This window comes from Centroberyx affinis, unplaced genomic scaffold, assembly GCF_046629955.1.
Source record: "Centroberyx affinis isolate AG114_WGS23_722 - 3 ecotype Tasmania unplaced genomic scaffold, CSIRO-AGI_Caff_v1 ptg003792l_1, whole genome shotgun sequence".
Classification (NCBI taxonomy): domain Eukaryota; kingdom Metazoa; phylum Chordata; class Actinopteri; order Beryciformes; family Berycidae; genus Centroberyx; species Centroberyx affinis.
The window spans coordinates 8012-18926 of record NW_027281659.1 but is presented as its reverse complement, the minus strand read 5'-3'; the positions used below and the strand labels follow the sequence as shown (position 1 = coordinate 18926).

Sequence of the window (10915 nt, the reverse complement as noted above, 5' to 3'; positions counted from 1 at the left end):
AAGAGGACTTTTGAACCGTGGCTGCGGCATTTCACAGCGGGGGGGGATCCTCAAATGGAGTTTCAAGTCCTTTTCACACAGGAAAGACAACATAAAAAGCCTCTCGCCGTCTGTGTGAGTGGCTCCTCTGGAACTTTCACACACAGAATCAAGCCACTAAAAAAGGGTAGCTGGCATTTTTAGAAAACCTTTATATATCCAAGTAAATTTTCTCAGCCTTCCTCTCCTTCACGTTCATCCAGCTGCACACACCTGGGAGCTGCCCAGTACAACCAGATGCTTCTACTAGAGACTATTAAGCCGATCCTGCACTAACACAGAGTGCAGAAACCAATAAAAACCCGCAGCAGATGAAAAACGACAATGCAGCAGAATCCAAACCAAAGATGAATGAACAAAACTGATGAAGATAAAGGAGAGATGGAGCGTGTGAATGAATCAAAGGAAAAAACAGAAGAGAGTGTAATAAAAAAAAGTACAGAGACGGTTGGCGGGGGGAGGGGGGGTGGGGGTGGGGGTGAGGATTTTGTCGAATCCTCGTGGCACAAGAAGCGGTCCACCACACCGCCCGTCGTGACCACCACACCACACACACACACACACTCATTTTCCCGCATCATCAGCAATAACATCAGCAATATCACAATGACATCATGCGTTACAAGTATGACAAACAATATCCTGCGACAAGTAAGAGGAACATGTAGAGATAATGACAATAGACAGATAGATAGATAGATAGATAGATAGATAGATAGATAGATAGATAAGAGTGACTCACAAGATCTCGTCGTTCTGAAACTCCAGGATGCCGTGAGTGTCTTCGAAGTCCTCTCCGCCGCCGCGGGCCGTTCCCTCCACCGTCTTGTACGGCAGCATGACGACGCCGCGCGCCCCCGACGTTCTGAGCACCTTCACCTCCATGGTGCCAACGCTCTCGCTCACGTGGTTTACAGGCTCCTCAAACGTAAAGATACCGGCGTGGTCGTCGTCAAAGATGGTGACGGTCGCCGTGGAGGGCAAGCCCAGGCAGGCCACCGAGTCCACGTGGTTGGCCGTCTCGCCGTCCTCGGGCTCCTCGCCTTCCGACGTCAGCACCTTGACGTTGGACAGGTGGATCAGGAAGTTCTCGTCCTCCTCGAAGATGTCGTCGTCGATGATCCCGACGCGGATCTCCTTCACCGTCTCGCCGGCCTTGAACACCACCACGCCCTCCGTGAACTCGTAGTCCGAGCCGGCGTTGGCCGTGCCGTCCTCCGTCCGGAACTCCACGGAGACCGTCTTGCCCAGGTCGCCGCCGCGCCGCACCACGTTCACCGCCACCGTGCCGCAGTTCTCCAGGCACTGGTAGGAGCCGGGGTCGAAGAAGATCTTGGAGACGGGGTCGTTGTCGCCGGCGTCGGAGCGGACCTCGTGCATGCTGACGGCCTTGCGCGCCTGGTCGGCCGCGTGCTTCTTCAGGATGTTGCCGGCGCCCGTCATCAGCCGGGTGGCCTGGCAGCGGTAGAAGGCCCGGCTCTTCTGCTGCTGGCTCAGGACCTGGTAGTTGGCCAGCTCAATGAGTTGCTCCACCTGGTCATGGAAAACACAAAGGCACACACATACACACACACACACACACAGAAACAAACACATAAATCCAGTCAAACAGTGTTAAAGCAGTTCCTCGTTATCAAGCATCATGATTAGTTGAAAGTCCGAGAAGCAGACTACCGGACCAACTGGGAAAAACTGGGAAGGGAAATTAAACAAGTGACAATCAGCAACCACTGAAGTGCCCTCAGGCTGACAATACAATGCTAACACCAGATATCAAGCACTCGCCCAGGCTGTCAGTGTAAATACAACATGTTATCTCAATCAACTTGTCTGCTTAAATAAGAGAGCATTCTTTGTGAGCTTGTCTGGGCGTGTCTTCATTCAATTTGTCTGGTCGAATAAGATTTAACATCAGGATCAGCATTCTGGCAATAGGCCATACTGTTAGGTAATGCATGAAGCACAATGAGAACGCTATCAATACTGTCCAGGTACAGGTTTCATTGAAGAGTATGTATAGGGTTATTCCGGGTTTTGCGAGGCCTTACTAGTAGGGCTGTTCGATTCCGATTCGACTCCGATTCCGATTCCAAGTATTGGGAATCGATGGAGTTGATTCCAAGAGTCAATTTCAGACAAAATACTACCACACTATCTTTGTGTGTGGTGTAGGATTAGGCATTTTCTCAACAGTCGGTGACAGTGTCTAATACCTGGTCTAATCTCTCCCTCTCCCGCTCTCTCACTTTGTTGCCAGGCAAACTTGGACCACTTCTACACATCGCTATAGAGGTATTCGGCTCTGGGATTCACACATACATAATAATAATAATAACAGGAAGAAGAAGAATCTACATTTTCTGTACTGTGTGGAATCGACTCCACAGCTTTAGAGTCGGTTCTCGGTTCCCAAATTCCCAAAATGAAGTTATTATTATAACTAAAGTTCGGGAACAAGACCACGCCTCAAGCACACATTCAATTTCCTGCTCCACCCTATTTAAACGCGCCCAACCATGACCTTTTCTCTCTCTCGTATGTCTCAGTTCTCTCATCCCTCCCCCCCAACCCCTTGCTCTTCTCTCTCAGTACAGGAACCACAGGGGGATATGATGGAGCCGAGAAGACTCCCCATGAGCGAGACAGTGCCCCCACCCTGAGTCTCAATTCCCTGGTTCCTCGAACTAACCATCGACCCCGACTCATTCGACCCCCTCGATTAATCCCTTCATCTCGACCCCTGATTCATCCCTCCACCCTCGACCCTTGTTTCATGTCTCCATTCTCGACCCCTCTTTCCCTCAATAAACCATCTAAATACATCTCATAGTGGCGTGGTCTTTGTTAGTGAATAGCTGGAATTGAGTAGAGCATGGAAGCGAGTAGAGAAATCATCCTTCAATGAGAGGACCAGGAGGTTCAAGCCCACGTGACAGCAAGCTATCCGCCCTGCTGAAGTGTCCATGAGCAAGACGCTGAATCCCTACCAGCTCCAGGTGTGCTGAAGTCACGGCTGCCACAACACATAGTATATGTACCAACGACATGTTATGTACCTGCAATTCCAAAGTACTTCATGTCAAAATATGACTTTATGACAAACAAACAAGACGAGAACAAGTGGGTTAAGTGGCTGTCTTGTTAGATCCATGTAGAGACGACGACAACAGTGTAAAAACCTATTTCAGCAGACTCTGCTCACACATGAGCAGAGTCGCCACTTCAGCAGCTTCTCTTTACGCTTGTGGTTTCCATTATCCTGTTTAGTGATAGACCTTGTCCAAACAATAAAAAGACCACCGAGTAGAACGGAACTCGTCACGCCATATTTGATGTGCCCATGTTGTCTTTTTTAGGTCTGCACTGATACAGCTTCAGTAAATTTAGCAATATTTTACACCCACAGAATGCCAATTTACATTCTCCATTTAGTAGATATAGACTTTGATCCACATATATCAACCTCATAGAAATCTGTATGGTAAATAAACAAGAAATTTTCGTAGAACTAGATAGACAGATAGATAGATAGATAGATAGATAGATAGATTTTATTATTCCCCAAGGTTGGAACTGGAGTGTCTATATTTATCTGTTTATCTACATATCAATTGAATTGCTAACTTGCATGCCTATTTTCCTCTTCCTCAATTTTTCCTTTCTTTAAATGTAAATTATCATGTTAAGCCGGGAGGTTGTGGTGAGACCTTGGCTGCATTTATGAAGCTGATTACCATAATCACTGTGATAATGAAGGCAAATGGAGAGTGTGTCATCTCTTGCTCGTTGTGTTTTCATTTCATTTCTCATAGACGATAACAACAGAAAAAAAACAACTAACGATAACAGCTACAACAACAGTATTGTTTTTTGCGTCTTGCACTTGTAGCTTCTCACAAAACGGATTCACAAAATAACTTGAAACAAAGTGGAAAGGTTGGTCATGGGGCAAGGAAGAACTGCTTATCTTTTCATACAAATTGGCCAAAGGGGGGGGGGGCGTGGGAGTGGGCTTCTCAAGAAAAGGCATGTGACTTCCGAACGGATTCACGTAACACCGTCAAACTTTGCGGCCAATCAGCAGACAGAAGAAGAGGCAAACCCTCCACTATTGGTCCAATCAGACAGCAGTGGAGACACTGGAGAGCTCATTTCCAGTTTAGACATATTCGCCCTGCCAATTTTTCCAAAACTTGGTCCAGTGGTAGAAGGGCAGCACTAATTGAAACTGAACAGATATAGTGTTAGTGGCTAAAATGCTAAAAAGTGGCTAGAATTTAACATGTCCCATTTCAGGCCCACTTCCCCACATTTCCCTTTTTGTGACACCCTATTGATTCCCAAAGGAGACATGTGTCTTCTCACTTGCCCTCCTCTCCACAGGGAGGTCAGAGGTCAGAGGTCAGCTACAGAACAGAAAAGGGATTCAGTGTGTTTTGCTCAAGGACACTTCAGCAGGACGTCACAAGGGCTTCAACCTGTACTGGGCCTTCTGGGTTCCCTACACCACCCTGCTGCTTCAGTTAAATATGACCAAATCATCCCCCCATGTCTCCCCACCTCTTTGTCAGGATGTTTCTGTTTCAGCTCCTTCAGGATCTTGGCCATGTCTCTGCGGGTCTCCTCCTCGTCCAGGTCCTTCTCATCCAGGTCCAAACCCAGCGGACCGTCCAGGAAGTCCACACCGTGAGAGTTCAGCATCTTCCCATCCATCTCAATGTCCACCTAGGAATAGGCAAAGAAAACAGAACCATTGATGTAGAGGCTTTGCATTTGCATTTCAAATCTTCTGGTCTGTTGGAGAATTGTCTGTGAGCAAATAATGGCTAAATATATAACAACCAGGCAAGAAAAAGACAGATATCTAAAGCGATTGTTGTGGTGTGTAGATCCATTCAGTAACATTCTCAGTAAAAGAGAATAGTGTGATAAGGTGGATTTGTTTCCAAATGTAGGTCACTGTGACACAGTAAACTGTCTTGTCTTTAGCCCTAGTCTCTACTCCAAAACACTCTGAGCTGTAGCTTGATAAGAGTCAGCTCAGTTAACCTGAACAAACTTTTCAATACAGTATAAAGAGTTAACAATCTGAATAGAGAGGAAACCTGTGACCTAAATTCATTAATTATTCATTAAGTGTAATTTTAATTGGTAAGCCATAGATCGTCAAACTTTCTTATGCCTTAAAAATAAGAAAAACATCATTGTATGATATTTTGGCCAAATCGCCCAATATCACAGTAGTGAGCAACTTTAATTAAATTAACTAAATTTATTTACGTAATTTTGAAAGTAAATTATCATGAGGGTCTATTTCAGTGCTAACCTTTGGCATTTTAATTCCAGTGCCATTAACAGCTTTTTTGTCTTCCTCTCCATTCCTCTGTTCACCTTGTGTTCAATGTCAGCGACAGGTTTTCAGTTCATTCAAATTATATTTTATTGGAGTAAAATGTAATGTCATTTAGCCCTCGTTAACTTTTAGCAAGATGCTCCCTTTGCAATTTACAGCTTTGTCATCTTTGAATCTTCCTTTGCAGTGACACGGTTTGATTCAGATTCAAATTTTAACAATCCAGAAGCTGAAACTGCTGTTTATGTATTGATGGAGCAAAATTAATACTTAATTGTCAATTTTGGAAGAGGAGCCACTTTCTAAATTGATTGAGTGGAGCATGAATTCACCCCAAACCTCAATAACGATAATTAAATTAGATTTGTGCAATGCTTTCCATCGGAAATCACAAAGGGCATCAGAGAGTAGTCAAAAACAGGAAATTAAAAAATGACAGGGCCTAAAAAGTATGTGTGTGCACGCCTGTCTATGTTGTATGTGTACTGTATGTGTATGTGTATGTGTATGTGTGTGTGTGTGTGTGTAGGAGAAAGTTATTAATATGCCTCGTGGCATGAGTCTAACTTGGCAGAATTACATTCAGTAATACAGATAATTGTTTCAGATACACATTAGCCATGAACTCACTTCCTCCTACATAACAGCCCCTTATCTGCTCTTTATCTCTTTTTTTTCCCACATTTCTGGTCCAGGACAGCCTAATTAATTTCTAGTGGCCGACTATTCTCTAACCGGTCCGCCTTTGGAAAAGAGAGAGCTTCCAGAAGGACTATTAGATTCTTTATGAAGCACTAATGAAGGCATTTCTGCTGGTGATATACACTTGGAGAATCTGCATGAGAAATGCTCCGCGAAGAGCATCTTCATCTTCATATCATTATCATCTTTAATGTCATCGTCATCATCATCATCATCATCATCATCATCATCATCATCATGGAGTGATTTCGGGGGGTGATGAGAGAGGGTGGGATTTTTGTTGGGATATGTAATATATGTTGAAATTATATATCTGTTTTTCAGTCAATACATTTGACAGAGGTAGACTGAATAGTATTAGAATTCAAGAATATTAGTAGAACTGGTATTAATACCAGAGGAGAAGTGGTAATAATAGTAATAGTAGTAGTAGTAGGAGCAGTAGTAGTAGTAGTAGTAGGAGCAGTAGTAGGCTAGTAGTAGTGGAGTAGTGGTTATTGTAGTATAGTACTAGTAATGATAATAATAGTAGTGGTAGTTTTTGTTATAGTGGGTAGCAGTAGTGGTAATAGTAGTAGTAGTGGTACTAGTTGTAATAGTAGTAATAGTAGTGGTAGTGCTAGTAATGGTATGAGTAGAAGTGGTAGTTGTAATAGTGGTAATAGTAGTAGTAGCAGTGACAATAGAAGTAGTAGTTGTAATAGTGGGTAGCAGTAGTAGTAGTAGTAGTAGTAATAGTTGTAGTAGTAGTAGTAGTAATAGTGGTTGTAGTAGTATTACAAGGTATTCTGCTGTGGATCCACAAACAGTAATTGTTGTCATTCTTTGTGTTATAAAAATTTCTCTGAATTAGTACTGAAGATGTGAAAGTATGAAATGGGTTTATCATTGTGTATTCCTACAATTATTTCAGCAGCTGACGAAAGCTCTACTGCAGTGGTAATAGTAGTAGTAGTACTAATAGTAGTAGCAGTTGAAGTAGTAGTAAAAAGTGAAAGTAGTAGTGTTTCCTCTGGTTTTACCTTGGAGGGAAGCGGACGGTCGCCCTCGGTCTCGATGATCATGCCGCGCTGCTTGCCGGCCCGGTAGCGTTTGTACACGTACTTGTAGAAGAGCAGGCGGCGGTCGGCCACCCAGGCGAACAGCACGCAGATGGGGAAGAAGAAGAGCGTGAGAAGCCCCTCCCACACCTGCACCACGCCCGGCGAGATCACGGCCAGGATCAGGTAGAGCCAGATGTAGGCGAAGATACTCCAGGTGGCCGTGACGAAGAAGACGCGCAGGTGCTTGACCTTCCTCGTCTCGCCGTCCGGCACCACGTAGACGCAGAGCCCGATGATGACGAACATGTTGAAGGCCGCCGAGCCCACGATGGTGGAGGGGCCCAGCGCGCCGGCGTGGAACCCGTGACCCACCACCTCGATGACGGACAGCAGGATCTCGGGCGCCGAGGAGCCCAGCGCCATGAGGGTGAGGTTGGAGACGGTCTCGTTCCAGATGCGGACGGTGGTGGTGGTGGTTTCCCCGTTGGGTTTCTTGATGGTGATCTCCTTCTCCTGCGAGGTGATGACCTCGATGGACGCCATGAAGCGGTCGGCGATGATCGACACGCCGAGGAACATGTACACCAGAGCCACGAAGTAAACCGTCGCCCGGGCGACCTTGTCCCCGAAGGACGGGTTCTGGGGCTCCCAGATGGGGAGGATCACGCCCTTGGAGCACATCTCCGCCTCGCTGCAGGTGCTGTTGTTGGTGGACGCCGCGGAAACGGAGCCCTCCACGCTCGGCTCGGGGGGGGCGCCGGCCGCCGAGGGGTGGAGCTTGAGGAGGAGGATCGCCGTGACGACTGCTAGCCTCAGGGCGGGGGACAGGAGCGAGGAGCGATCCCAGCGGCCCATGTTGCCGTGCCGACCAGTGTTATGGGGTGCAGATGAATGGGGATGCTGAACCTGAAGAGAGAGGAGAGAGAGAAGTGAGTCCTACACCTGCTGAATGGTTTTAATAAAGTCCAGCTGACCTGATAATGGCTGTTCAAACCAGTGAAATGCTTGGATGAAGGGGGATGTTTACCGCTTTTTCTCCCCTTTAAGTTATTATTTCCACAATATTAGATCATTTTATCAGATTTGTCAAACTTACTGTGTTTTAAGATTTATCTTCCCCCCCCTTTAGCACCACTAATACTACATTACCCCACATGGAATTTTACTTGAGCCTGTACTGAACCTCAATTTTATTTTGTAAAGTGATCTTACACGCTCAAATAAAACCTGACGATGAGAAAATAAATGTTTGGATGAGAGGAGAGTCAAAATAAGTCACTCAGTCTTTTTCAAGATTATTTTGCCTGATACTTAGGGTTTTTTCGCTTGTGACAGGAGAAATGCAGCACAGGCGATCGGCCAGATCACATCACATGCACCTTGGGTTTAGTTTATACTCTCTGTACAGTCAACATTGTTGTGGACGGCAGGTCTGAACATACAAGGCTTTCCTCCCCACATGTTTAAGTGTACAAAGACATTTTATAATCAATCACACAGCTTCTACAGCATCAGATCTCATTGTTTCTATAGCAAGTATTTTAATGAAACCGAGCTCTCCAAACACACACAATTTCTACATGCTACAGGTCACATAATTAATGTGTCTGTACAGTTACTGTAAAACAAATCCAACAGATCTTTGTTTAAATTGTACGGATATCTGAAGTTTGCTTTTAGATTTGTTTTACTTTAGAAGTAAACAGTGAGCTGGCACCGTAATGTAACCTGTATAGGTCTAGAAGCAGTGCGGTTGCTCACTATAAGGAGTCGAGTACAGCACTTCATGCTTTACAATAACTGAAAAAATGAATGCCAGAAAAACCCCTATGTTTTAAGTAAGATGTTTGCTTAGCTGGAAAAGACAGGAAGTTCAAATAACCACACCAAAGACAAACTACAGCTCCTCGACTCTCACTGTGGATTTCCAGGAAACGGCTTTTGAAATCTAACAGCCTGCTGGACTTCAAGTGGACCAGGCAGACTGTTTTGAATCCACTCCCCTCTTGTGCCCTAAAGATAACTGAGCATTAGAGAGGGGAATTAAGACAAGCCACCAGATCAAATGCTGGCCAGTTCCGGCTGGGGCTCATAAATCAGACAGTTTGGTAGCCAATTGGTGGCATTATTGTGTTCTTAAGCTATAGCTGGCTCAAAATAGTGATAGTGGCTGGAGAAATGTGGGATGCACTTGCCATTGTGAGCAGTGGACAATGCTCATCATTTGCATTAAGGATCAGGTGGGATTGGAAATGTCCGTAAAAGGAAAAATCCACCCTCTTACATTATTAGATATCAGTTTATGATACAATGTTAAGTGTTTTTTTGTGTACCCACTTTCCCTCAACCTGCCTCGTCTACTTCTACTTCAATTAGTGATTTCCTACATTTCCCAGAATGCCTTTCAACAACCCCCCCAGAGAACAGGTGTAACCTTGATGCATTCAGCTGTGGGCTTTACATGTAGGTGGAGAGAGCGATAATGCGATAGTGAGAGCAAAAGCGATAGTAAAACTAAGAGAGCAAGAGTTTTTTTTATGGCTGCAGTGCATTCTGGTCTCTCTCCTGCTCCTGTGGGTGGAGAAATTGGTCTCTCTCCTCTTCTACGATGGATTTCTCCCTGTATGATTGTTGAACATCTCTTAGTGCAAAATGGCGGCTCTAGAAAGAAGCCCTCGCTCTTTGATTCTGACGGACTGACACCAAAACCTGACGTTTACCGCTGATGTTTTAGATCGCTGAAACATTTTCTCATATCAAACTCCATCGTAGCTGCTGGAAATATCTGGAGGTGATGTCACCTCGTCTACGATTGGCCGGTTATCCACGAAGAAGAAAAATACACCAAACAACAAAATGCAAAAATGCCCAAAAATGCAATGTAGATCACCAACTAGCTGTTTGTTAACAGTGTTAAAATTGAGTTTTCCTTTAAGTAGGTCAGTGTAAGAGAGAGCCCAAAATCCTATTACACTGTAATAACAAATAATCAATAATTCAGGTTCCATGTAATTGTGTACACACACTAAATAAAATGTAGGAAAAAGGTAATTTGTTGAAGGTAAATTTCACAGAAGTAATCACGCCTCTGCAGCCTCAGTGAAGCTACCAGAAATTACAGCTAATTGCACATAGTCTATGGGGAGAATAATCCATATGTAATTAGTATGAATTTTAGGCTACATCATACGGAGCATACATGTGTGTTCATGCGTATGTGTGTGCATGTGTGTTATTAAAGGTGTACAAATGCGTGAGTGTATGTGCATGCATGTGTGTGTGTGAGTGTGAGTGTGTGTGTTTAAGTGTGTGTGTGTCTAACAGTGTTCTATGTAAGGGGGGAGGAAGTAGATTGCCACGGAGCAGACTGAAGGGGGATGTGGGTGTTTGCATAATTTGTCAGCACTAGTTTCTGAAGCACACACACATCGTCCCAGGAGGTTTAAGTGATAAAGAGAGGAAAATGCAGTGTTTGCTTTGTGCTCTCTTCCTCTAGACAGATTTTGTGTGTAGGTGCCAATGTATTCTCTATGACAGTGGTTCTCAACGTGGGGTCCGGGGCCCACCAGGAGGTCCACAGCAAATTGATGAATTGTTAAACTTCACCATTGTTTAATTTACAAGAAGTTAACCCAATTAGAGAATAAGAATGACTGTTTTGATCATAGTTTCTCTGTTATCTCTACCTACAATACAGATAGTCGTGGGATTCTGGACAAAATCATATCTAACAATAAAAATATTCTCAGATTTGGGTCCAAGAGACTAAATTAGGGGT

General features: G+C 44.6%; 1 protein-coding gene across 1 annotated transcript; it reads right to left on the bottom strand.

Annotated features, from left to right (window-relative positions):
- Window positions 1-777: 777 nt before the first annotated feature.
- LOC139662457 (sodium/calcium exchanger 1-like) lies at window positions 778-8039 on the bottom strand. The gene is made up of 3 exons (XM_071541149.1): window positions 7117-8039; window positions 4600-4764; window positions 778-1572 (listed from the first exon to the last, which is right to left on the bottom strand). Exons 1-3 carry the CDS (start codon window positions 7990-7992, stop codon window positions 778-780), a joined length of 1836 nt encoding a protein of 611 aa, XP_071397250.1. The 5' UTR covers window positions 7993-8039.
- Between the last annotated feature and the right edge of the window lie 2876 nt (window positions 8040-10915).